This window comes from Dermacentor silvarum, chromosome 1 (assembly GCF_013339745.2).
Source record: "Dermacentor silvarum isolate Dsil-2018 chromosome 1, BIME_Dsil_1.4, whole genome shotgun sequence".
In the NCBI taxonomy this organism is placed as follows: domain Eukaryota; kingdom Metazoa; phylum Arthropoda; class Arachnida; order Ixodida; family Ixodidae; genus Dermacentor; species Dermacentor silvarum.
Window position 1 is genome coordinate 167,674,018 of NC_051154.1, and position 22,500 is coordinate 167,696,517.

Sequence of the window (22,500 nt, forward strand, 5' to 3'; positions counted from 1 at the left end):
AAAGATAAGATGTGCACTCTTAATTGCTTGGTGACAATCATTGGTCATTTTAAACTTTAGTTTTGAGCTCCACTAGTTAAAGTCACAGTCTGTCGAGTGCAGATGGAGTACTGTCAAAAAAAGAATTGCACACCTTCATGTTTGCCAACCAGTACTTGTAATGCTGCTTGAACTGCTTGTTGGAGCTGTCATCAAACATGTTCACCTCCAGCTCAAATATGTCATTGTGGACCTCACAGGAGTTGAGAATCTGCAATCTGCCTTCAATAAACTGCAAAAGAGGGAAGTACAAATTCCATATTTAGAATGTGAGTGTAGCAGCAAAGAACAGCTGGAGTGCCACGTACAGAGAATCTCTCATAGGTTTTAATCATTCATTTATTACTTACTTCTTCAATTACAGCTCAGATAACTTATGTTTCCGCTTATAGTGTAGGACGAGATATAATGCGGTCTTTTCCGCCTCCCGTTTATTTTCCCATAGAACTCAATGTATATGCATACCACTTATAGTAGAGCCACGGGAGAGGAAATACCGGTTATAATGTGGCTGCCAGAAAATCCCACAGACAAGCGAGGCAGCAAGCGCACTTCTCTACGAGGTGCGCCGGCCGAGAGGAGAGCAACGAGAGTGATGCAGAGGAGGAGGAGAAGATGCGGAGTGAGTCGGCGATCGACGAACAAAGAAAAAAAAAATCCGAGATAACCAAAGCACTTCTTATGAGTTGTGCATGCGAAAGCATTAATGTCAAATTGAACGCTGCTTCGCTGTCCGGGTTTTGCGCTGCAAGTAATGTACCATAGCGGTACTTGCTGCTCGAGCCAGCAAGCAGCAGCAACCTGCGGTGCCAACGCCACATGCCACTGATGTCCTGCGCGACGAATGACCGAGGAAGCAGCAGCAGCCACCAATGCCAGCAGGCACGCCCAGCAGCTAAGCCCTGTGGGGGCGAGAAAGAGAGATATGGACTGCGCGCCGGTTTTTGAGAGCAAGACGGCGGCTCCCGCACACGTGCGACATGCAACTGCCTCACTCACCAACACGTGCCTTGCCCCACGGTGTTGCGGCACCGTATCTGCTCTGTTGAGGCGCGCTGGTGACGTGGCATTGCAGAGATGCCCTCTCCCCTCACGCAACACCATTTCGCCCGCTCTGCTTCATTGAGGCGGGCTCGTGACATGGCGTCGCAGCCAATGCGAATTTAGGCGCTGTTTCACTGCTACAGACGCCAGATTTTTAGCTCAATGGGCCATTTGATGCTTTTGCATCAAAAGAACAGAAAAACCTGGCGGCAGCATGCTGGCTCAGCGGGGGTTGCCTAGGCGATGGAGAAGCCTTTTGCTCCGGCCGCTTGTCAGCGGGTCGCAGTCCACACCATATGCATGCACACTGTTAGCCTTTAGCCCTTCAGTTTGTATGCGGAAAGTAAATACAAACGGTGCATGCATTATTGTTTAACATTTAACCATGCCAGCAATTTTGAAACAGCACATGCATTTTGAATAGCTGCACATGGACACGGATTAGCGTACAGAGCCTTGTCTGTTCCTTTCTTGCATTTATTGTGCCACAATACATTATGTATTGGTGTCAGAATATTCTACAAAATACTTCACAGCCCAAAAGCATTTCTTGCCTGGTGAAAAATCTGGAGCTGCAGCATGCGTTCTAAAAAGGGTCGAAGGCTGGCAGGACGTGACTGCAGGAAGCGGTCAGGGTCAAACGTGATTCGCTGGCCCACCTCCATGCGAACGGCTTCCCGGTAGCCACCCATCAGGGCCACCAGTGCACGAAGGAATGCCTGTGACACGCCATCACCCAGTGTCTGGTGGTGTGTGCGCAGACTGCGCTTCAGTGGCATCACCTGCAGCAAAAGCAAGTGCACTTGTCATTGCCTTTTGTCTAAATGGTCTGTAACAAGCTACACTTTTTACATTTCATCCACATAGCCAAAATAAAAAAAAAATGATTGAATGGCTCAATTTCTCAAAACTCCACACATGGTTATCAATAGAGGCCGGATCTTTAGGCATTAAAAGAGCGCGTTTTATGCGCCAAAAATAGGCAGGCAAAACAACGTTTTAGGCCTCCAACGTCGTAAATATAGGCACAATAAAATTTTACATAAATACAAATAATTTCAAACGAAGACGTGCGCGGCCTATATCTACGATAGGAAAACAAGAAATGTTATTGTCTATGATGGCACAAAGGCGCCAACAGTTGAACATAGCCGTGCAATTGTCCCATAACACTGCTGAACTAATAACGATCAATTAGCTTAATTCAATAAGCACACTGCTCATATTCATGTTCAATGGCCACTGTACTCGAGCATCGCATATAGTGAAACAGGCATGAAAAAGAATACTTGAAAGCTGGGAATACTGATTAAAAAAATTATTATGTCTGCCAGGCGCAATTAAAATAAGACACAACAAAAACAGACAAATACAGTAAAAGCTCGATGATACGATCACGGCTAATATGAATTTCCGGATGATACGAATTTTTCTGTGGTCCCGGCCGAGCCCCTATACTTTGCAACGTGCTAGAGAACGGTTGTTACGAATCGATTTCCGGTCTGCGTCGGTTGATACGAATAAACGCCGCCGCACCGACGGCCGCGAAAGAGAACAGCGCACAGTCACGCGCTTTCTCCTGTTCTCTTTTGGTGCGGAGGCGCGGACGCGGCGCCGGACAGCGCGGACTCCGCGACTGGGCGCGAAGAGTTTGAAGCGGTGGCGCTTTTGTACTTTTCCTCCTTTTCGGCGGCCGCCCATCGGACGGAGTGACTGCTGTGCTTCGTTCGGGCCGCGTTCTTTGTGTTTGCGCCATTTTACCTAGTCGCAGCGAGCTATGTCTACCGAGATAGGATTGTCTACCGAGATAGAAGGACATTAGAGACTTTTTCTTCAAGAAATAAATGCTTTTTACGTACATGTGCCTGAGTGAGGTCACCTCTGACTCTTTAATTTAGCTACAGTCAAATCTCGTTAATTCGAACACGGTTATTTCGAACATACCGCGCACCGACAATGCTCTTAGCAGCGCGCCAAATCACGTGGCGGCGCCTCCGACCGGCATTGCTCCGACACCGCCATAGAGCAAAAGCTCAGAAGAGACCCCGCAATGCCGCGCGCGAAGGAACGGGGGGGAAAAAAAAAAAAGAACCCGCGGCGGAAATTTCACCCTCTCTCAAATTGCAAGGTCGCCGTTTCTGCATCGCGCCGGAACAAGCGTGTACGTGCCGACTAGTGTGTTCTAGACAACCGTATTCTAGCACACACTAGTGCGGACGTCTCAGCCACGCCGATAAAATGGCAGTGAACCCTTCTCCTCTATGCTTCCTCTATTTTCTAGTCACATGTTGACCTTACACGCTGCGGCAGCAGCGCAGAGGGAAGCAGCGGCGCGGCGGAGGCGCAGTCGGGCCAACGAAACTGCCTACGCACGCAAACGCTCGCTTCCCGATAACGGCAGAAAACGAAACTTCAGGGAGCGGCTAAAATAAGCTGGCGCCAGCACGGCGGCGGGCGCGCACGGAGATGTGCGCACGGAGTCGAAGGTGAGAAAGCTACGAGGGAGTTGAGAGGGAGGGAGGGCGAGGGGAGCCACAGAAGCGGCGGAGTTGACGCGGCCAAATCCGCTTCCCTGACGCCCTCCTCCCTCACCTTCGACGGTCTCCGCGCGCACCCGTGTGCCGGCGCCGCCCGCTCCCTGAAGCTTCGTTTTCTGCCGTTATCGGGAAGCGACCGTTAGCCGGCCTGGGCAGTTTCGTGGCCCGCACTTGCTATGCGCTTGCTCGCCGCGATATTTCACGACTCGCACCGTTCGTGCATCGTGCTATGGTGCACGAATACTTCAAAAATACGTTCAATTCGAACAAATTTTCGGGCCCCTTCGAGTTCGAATTATCGAGATTCGACTGTAGTTTTAATTGTTTCGATGATACGAATTTCGGCTAATACGAATATTTTTCATGACCCCGTGAGATTCGTATCATCGAGCTTTCACTGTAACAAATGCAAGAGAGACTACGATTTATTAAGAAATTAGCATGTTCTTACATGAGGACTGTTAGGTACAACTCTTGGCAATTTTCTCATATACAATGACATTATCCGAATTGTACAGGCAAGACGTGCCAACACTGCCAAATACACTTCCACCCATTTGAAGTGCATATGTTTCAAGAAATCTGTTTGGAGAGCACGTGGAACGTAGTCTAAGAAAGAATCACTGTGAAGATTGTGGAAACAATAGCAAACTACCACCATCTCCAGATTTTTGGATTCAAAATTGTGCCTCTTGTCAATGAGAATGATCTTGTACGCTGAGAAGGAACGCCCGACGGTGGTGAACACCTTAAAAAGTAAATTACAAACGAAACAAAAGCCGCGTGCACATCACATTTTTCTTCTTTTGCTCTTCACTCTCCTTTCCCCTGACGGCTCTCCGCGGTTTCGCATTCGCCAGCCGCTCGCGTAATGTCAGCGCGGCGGCGTATGCTAGCCGGCGCATCCCATTTCAATGCTGCTAGCAGTTGTTTTCCGGGAGTTGGTTGAACTAAAGGACTAGGTTGAACCCCATAGAGTTCCGCACAGTCAATGTTGCCCGATAACATGAATAACGGTCTCCAGCTGCACTCGAAAGCGAAACTTAAGGCTAAATAGTGTTAATATAGGCGCCGATATTGAAAATAGGCATTTATAGACATTTAGGCACAAACGCCAAAATAGGCATTTATAGGCACTATAAAAACCCTATAAAAGCCCTTCTTAACCTCTAATTCATGCTCATATATAAAAGTGGGGCGATAGGAGCACAAGGAACAAAAAAGGCATTTGCCTAAAATCCGGTCTCTAGTTATGAAGGGTGTCGTAGTGGAGGGCTCCAGATAAATTCTGAAAACCTGGGGTTCTTGAATGAGCACCCAATGCATGGCAGATGAGCAGTTTTGCATTCTGTTCCCATCATAATGACGCTGCCAAGGCCTGGAATCAAACCTGCGACCCCGTACTCAGCAGCAGAAGTAGCAAAAATAAGTAATGTGCCCAAGCTACAGTTGTGCTACAAGAGCTATGAATTAACTTTCGTCACCTGAGGTAACAAGCACCAATATTTTGGTTTACAGGCATTAAGCCTTCACCACAGTGCCGTAACCACAATTGGGAACCAAACCTGTGACCTTGTGCGGGAATGGTCCCACAGTTGCGACGTAACATTGGGGTTACCAACGCATTGGGTTCTATGGGAGCTGTGCCGGGACCGGCCGAAAACGACGTAACAGCTGGGAAAACGCAGCACCCGGGAACTAACAGCGGGGTTCTACTGTATAATATATGCACAAATGAACTTTGATAATAATGAACCTCGATTTGATGAAATCCATGATTTACCAAAATTTCAAAAGTTTACAATTTTAACTCCATTGTTTACAATCAAATTTTACAATTTTTAACTCAAATTTTCATGTGCTTTTGGGAAGTAGTGTAGTAGCAATCTTGCACTGCTATTTCAATTATTAAAGTCGTCGCACACAGCAGGCACAAGCCTAAGGAGAATATAAAAAACTAGAAAAAGGAAGGTTGAGACATATTTGATCGTGCTGCATGTGCTTTTGGCTGTGTGTACCTTTGTTTTCTTTAGGTACGTATATATTTGTGTTCCTTTTTTAATAAAGAATTCAGTCGTCAGTCAGCGCTGGTGTGTGTTCCCCTTCTTGTCCTTTGTCTTTTCGCGCAGTTTCTCCTGTCGAGCTTTCTATTAGCTTTTTATAAAAAGCCGTGAAAATTCAGAATGGCAAGCAGCTGAGTGAATTTTATTTTACACCAACATAACTGGGTTGTGCTTCCCAAAAATGTAAGGAAAATTCTGCATTTCAATATTGAAGATTGATTAGTCATCATATTAAAGGTATATACTGCCTAAGTTTGTGGCAGTGAGTCAGGCTAAGGATTCTTCAGCACCTTCGTATGCAGGGCAATGACACATATTGTATAGTCATCCAAATCACGAAGGGCGCAACATGCTTTACAGACAATACTTTTGTCAATTTGCACACATCATAATATGCGACTCACAATTTCACTTGGAAGTGTTTCCACGTCCTTGAAGGGGGTTTCAACCTTGTTGTTGTCAACATCCAGGATAACCACTTCACCAAGCTCAGTTTTGGAGACCCTCTGGAATTCAGCAGCAAACGTCAAGTTATTTGCCAGAGTAGGAAATGAAAATGCACCCAACGTCACAGCACTTCCCACATCAAGTGTGAAATGACTAGATGCAACTTAGGTGGTGGAGATGTTAGTACAGTTAAACCTGCTTATAACGAACCTCCATATAACGAATTCCTAGATATAACAAAGTTTTTTCTATTCCCCGCCATTACTCCATAGAAGCACATGTATTTGAGACCTCTATGTAACGAAGTGGCAGCGGGAGACCCCCCTCGAAATAACAAATTTTCCCCGCCGACAACTTAAAAATTTCGGCCCAAATTTTGGCATTTTTTCGCGAGCAGCAACCGAAAGCACCTTTTCCGCCACGACGGAATGCGAAGCGGCGGCAGCGCGCTTGGCGCGCTCGAATTCACGGCGACTGCGAGGCGAGAGCGAGCGCACGTGTGCGTGCGTGCGAGTGCAAAGCAGGCCTGCATCCCTCAACCCGGCGATCTTGCCGCCGCGGGCGTGACCTTTCCCCCTCCCTTCATTCAAACCTGATCCCGCCGCTTGCTGCAGCTGGCCTAGCCCGCCAAGCCGGCACTCTCCTTTTTCTGCTGATGTTGCCGAAGGAAAAAAAACAAAAAACTTTTTTTCTTCAACGCGCTGGCAGCGCCACTCTGGTTACTGCGCAAGTCTCTGCGCTTCACTTCACTAACCTGACACTAGTTGACACTATATGACGCTACGACGCCGTCGTGTCGCTCGCTCTTCGTTTCCGACGCCTCGCGCTTGTGCGAAACGACACGCGTCTATGCATCCAGTACCTGGTGTGACATTCCAAGGATGAGTGCTTCGACGAAGAAACGCAAGATATTGACCTTGTCTGCAGTTCGCTTTGAAGATAAGCCCGCGCGGGTGCACACTTTGTCCACATCGCAGATCGCTTTCAAGATACAGCGGCCGCCGCCGAAGTAAACGCCTCCCCCACCGTGCCTAGCGCGGAAGTGCGCTTCCCCCCCCCCCCTCCACACGCGCGAGATTTAGTCGGCTGAATCTCGCAAGCTTTCACTCGCACACACAGCGTACGGCGACGATGTTGCCGTGTTTGGACTTTACACGGAACCTCAAAGTGACATCCACGGTGACCGCCACAAAATGTGCTTCGCAATAAAATGTGCTTCTGCGCGGTTACTACTCCGACGGGGACAGCGAATTCGCACCCCCCTACCGGCATCTTCTCCGCGTTACCGGGAACATATCTTGAAGGCCATGCTTTTGTGCGCAGCAATCGGCAACAGCTGTACAAGCAGAAAATACGTCATGGTGGCCATGTTGTAAGTTCACTATCGCTGGCGACTGTCGTCCGGGCGTCGCAACTCGAGAATCGAACGTATGCGCACATGAGATTTTGCCGATTTTGTGCCTGTGCATGTAGAACAAGAAAAATAGTACGCACTAACCGTTTGGTGGGCAATGAGCGACTACGGCTTAAGCGGTCAGCCAATACATGGGGTTCAATGGGGGCTGGATGGGGGAATCTTCACGACTAGGTTTAAACCGCAATTACGCATTAAGTGGGTACGTGTTAACGAGGTCTGACTGTACTATCCTTACTTCGTCTGCTAATTTGCTGTCGCAATCGATGCTTCGCCTTTCGGGTGAAACTGGGACTTTTTTGTGCATTGCAACTTTAGAGTATTGGAAGAAAATCTTGAGAGATAATACATACGGTAAGCGTTTCTTTTGCGAATTTTCGTGCCGAACCTGCATATAACGAAATCCTCTTTATAACGCCGTTTTTCGGAAATTTTTCAACTTCGTTGTATCCAGGTTTAACTGTAATAGAAGTTGCTAGTGAGTGTTAGTAATGGAGGACCAAGAAATATTAAGATTTTCCTAAGCCCAGCAGAAATCGTGCAGCTCTGTCCCAGGTTGCACAACAAAGGCAGCCTTGGCATTGCGGCACTTTCTGCAGCAATTCAATGCTGATCGATTATCTTACATAGCAATAAGTTTGCAGTCATCTGCTGCTGTGATTCCCCATTATCGACTAAACTTCACTCACCGCCTCAACATGCCTTACACAAAATTTCTAAGTTCACTAGAGTTGAGTTCATACAGAGAGAGAGTGTGAGTGCACACGTGTGTGCGTGTGGAACTTGAATGGAATAAAGCTGCAGACCGGTGGTAACATGAGAGTTGGGAACAAGCAAAAGGTTAGTGCAATTATGCAGTGGCAGCAATGACAATAACAACAAAGGCACTAAACACTGATAGCTGCACGAATTATTTGCTTATAACTACAAAAAAAAAAAAACACTATATGTATATATGCACGATTCTACAACATCCCAGATAAATTACACCCTCCAGGAAAAGAATTAAGTAATCACAAATAATCAATCTGGAGGCAACCTAGCAACAAGGTTTTCTTTATAAGGCGCCTGGATGTTTCAGTACCAAAGTGCTATTAGTACTGCCACTACCTTGTTGTGTTATGGTGGAAATGTCACATTGACTCATACGACTGATTTAAGGTGTAGTTGAGTATTTCCAGTTTTGATGGCAGCTCAACATAATCGTGAACGTCTGTCATGTCAGTACAAATAGCTGTTAATCCTTGAAAAACAATGTGTACTGTTTAAAAATTCAGTTTGAGAGCCCACTGCGATTGAGCAAGCACTTCCTATCAACGATAAATTGCCCATCTCACCTAACATGCAGCATATGCATGTCATTCAGCTTGAAAGAGTTAGGAAGTCACTTGGGACAATGCTCTTACAAAGTATTTTTCCACAAATGGTGCATCATATTGCGCGCAGTATGTAGTAATCATGGTAAGTTGCAATGTTGCTGATAAAAACTGATGAAATTTAAATGCACAAATACATGCACCCTGACTAAAGAGGATGTAGCTTGTCACAGGGTCCTTTGTGGACTATACTGTGTGGTATATGGCTAACACAACTTCTAAAGTGACACAAACAGTAAAAGAAAAGAAAAACTATTTACTCACTGCTAGTGTGACTGCAGGAACACCAATAAGAAATGGCATTGGAGCACTGCAAAAAAAAAGGAAAAAAAAAAAAACATTTACGCTGGATGAACTTCTATAACACCAAAGTCAGATCAGTATAACTGTTCTAATCAAATTATGTGCTGTTTTAATTCGTTTCACCATTTGCTATTGCCCCTTACGCTACCACACTGGCATTGCCGCAAACATCTCCCGGTTAATGCATGTAAAGCACAGTGAAAGTGCAGTGCATTCATGAACAAGTAAAAAGGTGACAATGTTACACAAAGCAGGAAGAAAAGCTTTATGCATAGAAACACAAGAAATATTCACTGGTGTGCTGATGTGACCAGTATCATCACTAGTGTTGCTCAGTTTTTGCATAAAAAATACTCAAGTTGATTAAGATATAAAGCAAACAGTATTATGGCAGTTTCAGCCAAGAACTAAGTACTGTCATTAATTAAAAGGCCATCCATGTGTGCCTAAAATTTGTATTAAAGACCATTCATCTTGACTCCAGTAATTGAACAGGCTCCAATACTACACCAACATTTTCAGCTTAAACTGCATTACTGTTGCCGACAAAAATATGAACTATGGTGAGTAGAAAGTACTTAAACAAACCTGAGGTAGTCAAGAAGATGATTGGGAAGAACAGGGATATATATGTGCTGCCTGTAATAAAATATAAAAGAACAGTGATGACAAAAGTCAACAGTGAGACTCCAAGGAGAAAAGAAAAAATATTTTTAAACAGTCAGCAGGGACAAAGTACACGTTTTATACAGTCATCAACCACATCCATGGTTTGAAGTTGAGAGCCAATCAAGCAACCAAGCAATGCTTTCACTAATGCCAGTATTGCACTAATGCCAGTATATGCACGAACAAAACAGTTTGTGTTAATCAGTATGTTTTTGTTTTTTTTGCACTGCGTCTATGGGAAGCTTAACAAAGGTCCACAAATTTTCAGCTTAGAGAGTTCCACCTTATTTGTGTAATACCTGACAACAGTTAGGTACTGTATGTATGCTTCTGAGACATTAAACTTTGTAAAGTATGATAAGTTGATAAGGTTTTTCTTTAAAGGAATACTATTCAAATGGAAATAGTCACACTTTCAGGGATGGCAACACAGTTTAAAGAGAAATTATGAGCTGGAAAAAAAAAAAAAAAACTACTTCATTCACAGCATACATCTAAAGACTGGCTCAACCTCATCATGACGAATGAGTAAAAACAACAACAAATAAATTCAACAAATTAATTTATAGAAACCCTGCGTCTTTACTGAGCACTACACATATTCTCTAAATGTACAGTGTAAAGAAGCCACAAATCATGTACACAGCAAAGTTTTCTTTGCATACCAGGAAAGACTATTTCGCTACAAATTCAAACAATCCACATTACTCACCACTCCATGGGATAAATGAGAGCATTTGCTGCCTGAACACAGGCACTTAGCCTGCTGAGGCGTCTTGAGGTGATCAGAATCCTTCGCTCATGTAGCATGCTACGCAAGCAACAAGGGCAAACGTGTGAGCTGCTTCATCATCAATGCACAGTAAACTGAACACACTACATATCTTAAAAACCATTATCAGACAACTCTGTGTATAATACAAAAGGAACAGAGCCAGAACAGTTTCACCAAAACTGAGGAAAGACTGAGGTATGGTGGAATGGAGAAATGATGCAAACTTGTAGATACAGATGAAGACAAAAAAAGCATACCTTGCAAATAACACAATCATATTTGTTGCATCAACTGCGTTGAAGTATTCCGTCAGATTTCTCTGAAACGAGAGAATGTAAGGCTTGTTTCAAAGAGAAAAGTCTCGGATATGGAAACAGAGAACTTTTAGAATATACTAGCCTGAACAGCAACACCTATTAGGAAAGAAACCTTCCCTGTTTATTTCATGCCCCTTTTTGTCCATTTTTTTTTTATTTTGCGGCAAGATCCCCAAACAAAAGAAGAGAAAGAAAGCCAGCACAAATAAAACACTACCAGCATAAAAAAAGGGTGCCGGCCAAAGCTGCACAAACAGGCCTGCCATGAGTGCAGATTATTTCCTAAAATATCTGACTTCACCCCAGGCTAATTCTTCAATAAATTAAGCCTCAAGTGCGAAATAAATTGCAGTTATTCGTCTCTCATTAACTTTCAAACAAATATCTTGATAAAATACTTAAGGAACACTCCGAACATTAGTAGTTAATTTAAACTAAGAAAGACTACCTTGCAATTAGTAGGAAAAGTTTGAACAGCAAATAGACTCACATTTTCAGGAATGCTTGGCAACTTTGTATGATCTGAGCAGGCACACTGAAATGGCTGAAATTATTTTTCTCGTGTTACACACCACAGAAAGGCATACGACCACTGTCTATAGGAAAAGCACATTCTTTTATTAGCATTTTTTTGGAAATGTAAACCTTGTTTATGGGCTATAATCATGTTGCAAAGGTGCATACAGTGCACTTTTCTATTTTTCTTGGTGCATTACCACATATATATAATGAACGAGATAAAAGAGAACCGAGGACTCCTCGGTTTCCTTTCTTCTTGTTCATTACATAACAAGGGTCTCGAATCCGGCAACATTGATGCCTGCAGGTAGCATATGTGGGTTTATTGACCAGTTGCCTTCACCCCAAAAGATCATGTAGTACTCGTGACGCCCGACACTCCCAGGGTTAGTTTCTAGTTGCAAATCATAAATAGCCCAGAAAGTGGATGGCAAAACGGCGCTGCAGTAGCTCAATTAGTAAGAGCATCGCACGTGTAATGTGAAGATGCGGGATCGTTCCCCACCTGTGGCAAGTTGCTTTGTCATCCACTTTCATTTCTATTAATTTATGATTTCTTTAATTCCCTTAGTAAGTACCAGTAATTTTCCCTATGTTTTCCTTGGTGTCTGTGTTTGTTAACTTGTTATGATACGATTTATATATATATATACATATATAGATTATATATAAGAAAAAGTTGATCTGGACCGAGTTTTAGTTTAGCAGAAGGACATAATTGGCACATGAAGGAAAAGCATCTTTACTAACATTTCGGCCATGGCACGGCCTTCGTCAGAGTGAGCAGTGTGTTACAAGAGAGGCCACTTATATGCCTCTTATCGATAATGACAAACATTTCTCCTGGTGTGAAAACAAGCATCACAGTTACAATGATTAAAACAATACATACTAGTATACGCACCTTCTGCAATAGCTCTTATAAACATTTACTTTTATATATATAATTTTTTCATGCAATAGCTGCATGTAGGCTTTTTCTGATGTGTGCAGGTTGCTTAGCTGCAATTACACCTTCAGCACAAAGCCCCAGATGTTAATTTTCGTTCTTACGTCCACCCTATTAACCATTTAATGACAGAACATGTATATACAGAACATGTATATATACACCCAAAAAATGTTCATTTTCTATCTAAAAGGGCAAAACACATCAAGAATAAGCATAACGAATGACAAGAAAAAATATTTTACAGAAGCTTTTTGAGCAATTGGGGGATACTACAGGCCGAAAACTAGAAGTGGGCTTCACCCGAAGCCACCTATGGCTTCGTTTGGAATTTGTATAGACAGCTGCTCGTCATATGTGAACCATGGGTGTACATTATTTCATTTGCTTTACATCAAGTGTGTGACGCCACTCCAGCTGAAGATTATGCATTGGTCTGTCTCCTCTGACCACGCTTTCAAGAGAAAGCGAGCCGCGTGCCCAACTTCTTCCTTGTCCTGTGTTCCTGCTTTATACCAACAAATTACACTTGCTGCCTGTCATTAGGTGTTGGCCGAAGACATTTAGCCACAAACTTTGTGCAACCGAAACTAAGCAAGAAAATTTTTTTTCTGGTATTTGCCTGTAGGCAACACTCATCAATGAAGGGTTAACGCAGTAATCTAGTACTCTAGCTATCAGCGAGATATCCTGCATCAGTGTAGGTGACATTACTTGCAACAAGGAGCATCTTTAAGTGATTGAGAGGAGTGAGCAAAGAATTTTGTCTGCGTAAGTATGACCTTGTTTGCACACACAATTATTTTCAGGGACAGAGAGTGGAGCGGATTCATGTCACTGCAGTTGTTTTCAGCAATAGCATCGGCTGCTAATGTGCAAAATCAACAAGATAATGCGATAAGACATACTGTAGTCCCAACAAAGTCACTGTAACCCTAGGCAATGAGCCATCACCCTCAACTCATGGAAAGTAGGCAGAAAGGAAGAGAATAGAATAACAGGGTAGATTTAGGAAAGAGGAAAAAAAAAAGCCAGACTTAAGTCATAGGAAAATGCAAACAACCAATCTCGTATGCCACCTATGAGACGCAGAGGCCAAAGTGGAGTATTGCCTTCGCTGATGGGCCTCACATATCTAACACATTCAGCATCAGCTCAACCACAAGGTTTTCCTTTTCCTCTATGCCAGACACAACTGGGCAATGGTGTTTTGAAGCCACATGTGCTTGGCTCCATGGTGCCACAGTACACCAAAACATGCAGACTACAAACAACCCTGTGAAGGTTTCAGTAAGCGCAAAGTCTACATATCAACATGTCAACCTACGGGCATTTTTTAATGTGCCCTTCTTGTGTCTAAACACTAATTTAAAGAAATTTGTTAGTTCATACAATGTATAGTAAGAGGAGTGATGAAAATATTTAATATCTTGTTCAAGTTGCACGCATGTCACTAAGCACCACATAAAGCCTGTTACGTTCGGCGACCAGCGGGGACAGGGAACTTGGAGTATCTCCTAATTGCCCGTCACGAATCGCTTCGGGAAGCTGAAAAACGTCCCACGGGAAAGTTCAGCAGCGACACCTAGTCTATACATGTTTAAAAGAATACGTGGTTACTAGATGTCATTCGGACGCCGACCACGACGCTAGGAGCAAGAAACTCTTGGAAAAGGACCGCTTCTATGACGCTTTCTCACGGTCGCTCGACAGACCCGCTAGCCGCCAAGGCCGTTCTCCAGACAAACCCGTCGATGGCTGGCCCTTCCAAAGAACCCAGACATGCCAGTTCAAGTCAAGCGCGAAGCCGCCTGTCTACGCGAGTCCCCTACTTTCTGTGGGGGAGTGAGCAGTGCGTGCTCGAGGGCACCTCTCCGAATGTGTTCAGGGAACAAAGGCGCCGGGGGATTATGCGCACCCTCGCCCTCAATGCGGACCCTTCGGTGACTCTCGACGCTCCGATTGGGGGAAGGTGGGACAGCAGCTTAGCCAGAGGACTTTTAAGCGGACTTTTGCGGCTCATCGAGTGCACTCGCATCTGCACTGAGATGTAGCAGGTGCTCTTCCCAACTGCTCTCCATGAGAGATGTAGCTTAGGGCTCTCCCATCAGCTCCATCATGTAGCTCATGCTTCGAGAACAATGTACGGTGCTCCATACTCCAGCCAGTACGTGCATCCCCATGTCCTGTAAATAAGTTTGCCTTTCCAATGTAAATAAACCCCCTGTTCCATTTACCCTACCTCTCGACCTCGTACTCATCACGAAAGAAGCAACCCTCCCCGTCAACTCTGCTCAGACGACGGCGTGGACCCGCTTAGCCTTCATGTGGCGCCCCGGTGGCGTAGGCCAGCTACCTGTTTTGAGACGCAGCAGTGGCGTAGGCTAGAGAGCGACCCGCAGTTTGACGTCGGACTCCGAGGCCACGACTCCCAGCTCGTACAAGCCCCACATGGAATTCCTTTATTATCACAAGTTTTCATGTGACATATCAAGAATTGTGTCCTTTTGGCTTTCATGCTGGGAAAAAAAAATATGCAAGAAAAAAAAACTTACATTTTTGTCCGTGTCGTACACAACCTTTAGCTGAAATCCAGGTTCGGGAACTGATGTGTTATAGAGAGATTCCAGGAAGTGACCCATCAGACTAGACTGCAAAGGAATGTGGTATGATGACAGTCATGAGTAAAACATGTGGGAAATCTACAGAGTGGCAGTACAATGTTAGTAAAACAAGAGAAAAATCTTTGCTTACATCTTTTTTGTTGGCTAGTTCCGCGATCTGGTTGAGCACCTTGTAAAATGTTTCATGCCAGGGCAAGTAGCTAGATGGAAAATAATAATGATCAAGTGCAAAAACAGAAGTATGAGGCATAACCAAGTGCTACGAATCACATAGTAATTAAATGATCTTCCTTAAAGGGCCCCTCACCAGGCCACATAGAAAATTTTGGTTACATGCTGGAAGCTGTTACGTGCCCTTTAAGGAGCATTCTACCGCAAGAATTTTTTTAATTTGTTCACTATTAGCCGATAAAAGTATTTCAGTGCCACGAACCCACGATTTCAGGAGGTGAGCTTCGCCACCAACATAGACACTCTCCCCACTTGCCCAGTCTAGCCTCTGCAAGCAGAATTCCTTCCCTGCGTTCTCCCATACCAGAGCTTGAGGGTCGCGTGATGCATACGCCACGGGCCCAACCTTCTTTTTTTTTTTCCTCGCTCTTTTGCTGCGTGGCGCACTTCCGCTGACGGTGTCGCATGCGAGCTGTTGCGTTTGTCTCGTTTCATGCAGTGCAAGATTTTGTGCGCTGTGCACGAGAACACATGACTAGCGGTATAAGTCAGTGCTACACGAACACTGATGTAGACATAAACGGATCACAGAGCATGATCACAGGCTGGAACACAGCAGAAAATGACAGTTTCGTCCTCTGCATGCGCGACTAAACGACAAGGGAAAAAGCAGACTACACAGAAGTACATTTAGCTCTCTTGGTACGGTATGAAATAAAATGAAAACACGCAGGCATTCGGTTTGTGTGTTTTATTATTTCTCTAAACTTTAATTCGTATATTGAAGCAACAGATTAAACAAATAACTGATGTTGCCTTGAATAATTCTCGAATTCACGGGTGACTGAGAATGATGTCGCAGAACGGCAATGTACATAGCGCACTTGCGATGTACAGTGGAATCTCGATGATACGATCACGGCTAATACGAATTTCCGGATGATACAAATTTTTCTGTGGTCCCGGCCGAGCCCCGTTAGTTTGCAATGTGCTAGAGAATGGTTGTTACGAATCGATTTTCGACCCGCGTCTGTTGATACAAATAAACGCCGCCCCACCGACGGCCGCGAAAGAGAACAGCGCGCAGGCACGCGCTTTCTCCCTTTCTCTTTTGGTGTGGAGGCGCGGACGCGGCGCCGGACAGCGCGGAGGCCGCGACTGGGTGCGAAGAGTTTGAAGCGCGCTTTTGTGGCTTTTGTGCTTTTCCTCCTTTTCCGCGTGCCATCGGCCGGATGGGGTGGCTGCTGTGCTTCGGGCCGCGTTCTTTGTGTTTGCGCCATTTTGCCTAGTCGCAGCGAGCTATGTCTACCGAGATACGATCTCGGCTGATTCGCGTGGCCGTACGCCGAGGCGCGGGAGCCTCCGTTGGCGCATCTTCCGTCGACTGCGTTATCGGTGCCAATAGCACAGGGCGATTGTCTGTTTCGCTGCCTGAGTCACACGGTGCAAGATAGTGCGGCACGTAATCCACAGTGCAAGGTAGCGCGGCACGTTCAGTTGGGTGCTCCTCCGCTTCTCCCGCTAATCGCCGTATTTGTCTTGCCGTAGGAGGCTTGCGCTTCCGTATTCCGAAGAGTGCTTCGTCCAAAATTTCTTCTCCAACGAGCGACGATCCATCACTAACCTGGGAGCTCTCAGTAATCTGAATTCTGCGTGTCAGGTGAAGACACCGGCGTGGTTTACGAAGCAGACAACTGCCGTTGCCATCTTGCCTCTGTCACAGCAGCAACCAATGGAGAGACGCCTTTCAGCACGACAGCCAATCGGAGGCCCGCTTTCATCGGAGGGCCTGTGTGACTACCTATTGCAGACCCGCGCTTCTTTTGTGTTTGTGCGTTTGTTACAAGATGGCGACGCCGGACGAATTGAGAAGCGGAACGGCGAAACTTTGAGCTTTCAAACGATACCAAGATGGCGGCGCTCGGTGGCGGGAAATACGAGATATGTCTCCGTGAACTGCGGTGATTTTGCGCGATTTAAAGCTGTTTTCTCACCCTGCGCACTGACGAATTAATCTTTTTCGGGCACTTTTAGTGCGTTTTCAGCCATACCATTTTGATACAGCGTAGATTAGGCGTTGCAGATACCGAAACGCGTGGTTTTCAAAAATCGATTTTTCTCACGATTTTCGCAATCTGATCCCCGTGTCCCCCCTTAATTTGGCTAGTTTTAATTGCGTTTCGATCATACGAATTTCGGCTAATACGAATATTTTTCGTGACTCCGTGAGATTCGTATCATCGAGACTCCACTGTATACGTCACTCTCTGGCTGTGAGCGAGGTGCCCGCGAGAAGGGCAAACGGCATTTGGTTTAAAATTTCAGCTTTTTCCGCGGCACACAGCAATCTAATACTTAGCAGACACGATCGTTAGCACGCATTGTATGCACTATGCTTGTCAGCTCAAAATAGCCAGACCTGGTGAGGGGCCCTTTAAGGGGTCTGCAGCAGCTTTTATAAAAGATGCAAAATGCAAAAAGGCATACCCTTACTAATATTTTTGTGACAAATACTCTTGAATGCACCCTCTATGAATAAAGTTATCAGCAATGTAATGCTGCCACTGCCACAACCTCATGGCCTCGTCTTGCTTTGAACTGAGCTTGAAGCTATGCCACCCCATCCAAGCAGAATTGTGCTTGCCATGATCCACCCAACATCGTGCCAAGCTTTCGTATCAGCGCGACATTGACGCCATGTGTCGCCTGGTCTAGATCATAGAATTGGCACAATGGTATCATCATGTCTAACCAGATGACAGCACCGCACTGTCAGTGATATTTCTGCACTTTTGCTTCTGCCAGAGACACTGCTTGGACATCAATACATAAATCTGGCCAATAGCCATCCCGCTTATCAGTCTATTGGAATAAACAGGAAAAGTGGTGGGGATTTCAGGAAGTTGAAAAAAAAGTAGACGGTCTCTCTTGAATGTGACTGAAAGCTCCCTGCTTCTAGTACAGGAATAATATTAAGCTAGGTGTTTATGACAGTATTGTATAGCAACTAAGCAGCTTTGTTTACTATATAGTCCAAAAGTGTTGCTGGGTCCCTTTACTCTCATTTTGATTGAGAATACTTCGAAAATGATCATTCTCCCTTCAACTAGAGATAGAAAGGCTGAGAAGTTAAATAAATACTAAATGGCATTATATTAATAATGACACCTTTAAAAAGCAATCCAAAGAGTTTGTTATAGTTCACCTACGGGGTACTGCTAAAACTCCCTGATATCCCTGCAACTGATATCCCAGCAGCATTGATATTCATAATGCGAACATAAGCTGCCACATAAAGCTAGATTCACACGACGGAATAAATTCCACAGATGAGCATTACGCGGCTCAGTGCCGCCCAATCACGCCACACCACACACACGGACGAAGCAAATAAGCTGCTGGAAGTGCAATTCGTTGCTATTGAGCCATGTCATGCTCATCCACGAAATTTGGCCCACCATGTGAATCCAACTTAAAGAGCTTCTATTTGATGCATGGGGACTAAAAAAAAAAAAAAAGCTATCAATTATTACCGTGCCTTATTTGTTCTACTTTAGGCAAGGATGATTAGAAACATATGACATACAAGTCTAACATGTCTAAGAAACAATTAAGCACATTCTTGAGAAGAGAGTTAGTCTAGTTGGTGTTGTTGCTTTTGCAATATTGTTATGGAAAACATAGGCATGTTTTTGATAATTTCGAAAAATTATTAAAACATTTTATTTGCCTTTATAAACTGTTGCTGGTAAGTTTTTTTTTTTTTCTTTTTTTTATGAAATTGGGCCACCATAATCTGACACACATTGTTTATCTTCTAAGAATAATGCACCTTCTTACAGCTTGAAGTTTTACCAAAACAACCTACGCACACTACGTGCACATTATAGCCACCATGATGCAGCTCACCTTAGAAGCACAAAGCAGGTTTGAGAGTTGGGAGCATGACGACAATAGCCGAACGTCCACTTGCTGTCAATGCTCGTCAACACAAAGCTGAAGTGCTGCACTGCAGTACTAGAAATAATGAAAAGCATGTGACTACAGTTTCAAACATATCAACTGTGTGTCCTCAGATTGGTTAACAGCTTGGCAATCTACTAAAGATGCAATTCCTTCTCCATAATTTCCAAACATTTGCCCGTATACATATTCATAATAAACCACATTTTTCTAGTTGTACTAACTATAGAGCCCTAATAGCTATAACTTTTTTTTTTTCAGGGAAAGACCTTATTTTACTACTGCTAGGTTCATTGTACTGCTGCAGCTCTGAGCAGAAACTTCTGGCCACTTTTGTTTCCATTTGGGAACAAATCACAGCTTAATTTTATGACACAACACAAGCGTATATATGTATATATTTTCGAAATATACTAAAATGAAAACTTCACACGTTTAAAAAGGATAAACTTATATACCATAGCAACGAATCACCCGATAGTAGTTTCATATTTCGATCATGCGGTTACAACTTCATGGCAGTTTTCCCGCCAAACCGTCCCGTCTGCAAGGAGCGAAAACGAAGGCTTCAAGCTAAGTTGGCCGTAACTATTTTGCAAATTTTAGTGCAGCTGTTTTCTCTAATGTGCCCGAAACTATGACATTACGCGTAAGTTTAATTATGCAACATTATGGCAAAAATACCAGCGCGCTAACAAGAATGTTCCCAAACGGGAACAATAGCACAAAACGGTAGCATGTATTCCGCTGATGCTATAGCTGACATTGACTTGATGAATGACCATTTCCACCCAACAGATGCCTCGCCACAAGTTTTTGATGCTTGAGGAAGCTGTGAAAATGGTCCTCAAGGATGATTCTTCGGGAAAAGTCAATGTTGTACTTTTGCCACCGCCAAATGCGGATGATGTACTCACAGATGAAGAAGAGGGAGTCGCCAACATTGCGCAGGTGGAATAGAGGTGCACACTTCAGATACAGAGGAAAACGAACATGATGACGATGAAATAGTTCATTCAAAGGCGAAAAAGCGAGCCGAAGCGATCCCTAAGTGGAAGCGTACTACTAAGTACAGAAGTTCAATGGGCAGCGCAGAGGGAAAGCCCTTGCGGGTGACTCATGCCGAATTAGTGGACATTAGTGGACGAAAACCCGTTTCAGCTATTCATTTACTTGTTCAAAAAGGAAATTATTGATCTGATAATTGAAGAATCGAACCACTATGTGCAACAGCAGAATGATCATAGCTTCGAACTGACTGAAGAAGACGTTTGTCAATTTGTAGCTATTTTATTTTTCAGTGGCTACCACAAGCTTCCTTGTACAGACCTTTACTGGTCAAAAGCTGATGATCTCAGTGTACCACTTGTATCGGGTACAATGAGTCGCGCCAAATTTCGTGAAATCAAGAAATACATTCATGCCGCTGATAGTACAAACCTCAAAAAAGAAGACAAAATGTAGAAGATTCAGCCCCTTTTGCGGCTAGTCAATGCTTCGCTCTAACAGTTTGGAATATTCTCCACTAATCGCAGTGTTGATGAGCAAATTGTACCATATTTTGGTCGGCACAGCTGCAAAATTTTTATAAAAGAAAACCTGATACACTTTGGCTACAAGCTATGGATTTTCTCATCGTCAATAGGTTACCCCTTACACATTGACGTTTACAGCGGAAAAGCTGATCAAGAGAACGTAAAAGAGCCACTAGGAACGCGCATTGTTATGAATGCACTTAAATGTGTAGAAGTGCCCACCAAACCACATCATTTTCATGGACAATTTCTTTACATCTCACTCTCTGCTACAAGAGCTGAAAGTGCGAGGGCTTCGAGCAACCACAACTGAGAGAGAGAACCGATTGAAAAGGTGCCCCATGGGAGATTCAAAAGAACTTTCCAAACGAAACTGAGGATCCTTTGACTACATGTGTGATGGTGAAATCCTCGCTGCGAAATCAAACATTATGTATGTTGGCATTGCCACAAACTACGATGCAATTCACCCGGCAGCAACTGCCAGCCACTACAGCCAGAAGGAGCGAAAGAGGGTAAACATACCACAGCCGAAAGTAATTCAAGAATACAACAAGCATATGAGAGGCGTTGACCTTCTTGACCGATTTATTAGCGACTATCGCCCATGCATTCACGGCAAGAAGTGATATTGGCCTTTGCTGAGCAATTTGCTAGTAACACTGTGTGTAGCTGCTTGGAGACTTCACATAGAACTTGGAAATGAGCCAAAACTTGACCAGTTACAATTTACAAGACAAGTGGTATGAGGCCTATTGACCAAGCAGATGATTTCTCGCGAGTGACCAGGCCCGATTGCAGCCCTCTAGTTCCACTGCAGGGGAGGCACTGGTCATCATGTGGTGCCATTAGGCAAGCAAAGCCGCTGTCGGCAGTGCACAATAAACACCAGAATGATGTGCAAAGTGTGCAAAGTGCCCCTGCATATTCATTGTTCAAGTGTTTACCACAAGTGATGCGAACTGGTTTCTGCAACTTTCTGAAAAAGTGACACCTATACACTTTGCGCCATTGTTCCCTTTTGGGAACATGCTGTATATCATGAAACAGTTGAACAAATCAAATAAAGTTTGTTTTCCAAGTACAACTCGCCTTACGGATGAAAATGCACCAACTTATTTTGTTTTCTTATGGGCACTTCTAGTACTGACATGCAATGGGTTAAGCAACACAAAAAAAAAAGGTGGAAAACAATTTACACCAATGTGTGAATAATTAGTTAAAGACTGTCAATTACATTTCATTGATTGATTGAGTCACATTGTTTAATGCCCCAAAACAACACTGGAGCTATGGTGATGCAATAGTGGAGAGGCCCCCGATTAGTTTTGACCACCTGGGATCCTTTAACACATTTTGCATTGAGCCTCTATCGAAATGCGGCTGCTGCAAATGGTAACTGAACCTGCATTTTACATTTTGTTCTGCTAACATTAAGGTATATGTTATACCATACACAGAGTTGAGGACTTGCAAAATTCTTGTAACTAATGCGCATTTTAATATAATTTTGTCTTATTTCATACTGAATCTGCCTTACTAGAGAATAAAAGACACAAGCCCCACTGAAAAGGAATGTGCTCACAATAAATATTTCCAAGAACAGGCTAGCCATGGGTATTCATTTCAACTTCAGCATATGAATCCTGAGAGAATACGGAATTACATGTTTCCAGAGTACTTGATTATGCAGCAATAAGAAAACAATGAAGGGCTTTTATGCGTCTGATTATTTCACTGCTTATTGTGGTTATA

General features: G+C 44.2%; 1 protein-coding gene across 1 annotated transcript in view; it reads right to left on the minus strand.

The window, feature by feature from the left end:
* The window catches only part of LOC119436376 (DENN domain-containing protein 1A), an 87,562-nt gene that overhangs the window by 57,289 nt on the left and 7,773 nt on the right, over positions 1-22,500 (minus strand). Inside the window, exons 5-15 of the mRNA XM_037703200.2 lie at positions 19,157-19,264; positions 15,207-15,276; positions 15,008-15,103; positions 11,475-11,528; positions 10,925-10,986; positions 10,605-10,703; positions 9,812-9,862; positions 9,185-9,230; positions 6,088-6,189; positions 1,638-1,865; positions 134-271 (exon numbers count right to left, since the gene is read on the minus strand). Of these exons, the coding sequence (XP_037559128.1) occupies positions 134-271; positions 1,638-1,865; positions 6,088-6,189; positions 9,185-9,230; positions 9,812-9,862; positions 10,605-10,703; positions 10,925-10,986; positions 11,475-11,528; positions 15,008-15,103; positions 15,207-15,276; positions 19,157-19,264 (1,054 nt within the window). The remainder of the gene's footprint in view (positions 1-133; positions 272-1,637; positions 1,866-6,087; positions 6,190-9,184; positions 9,231-9,811; positions 9,863-10,604; positions 10,704-10,924; positions 10,987-11,474; positions 11,529-15,007; positions 15,104-15,206; positions 15,277-19,156; positions 19,265-22,500) is intronic.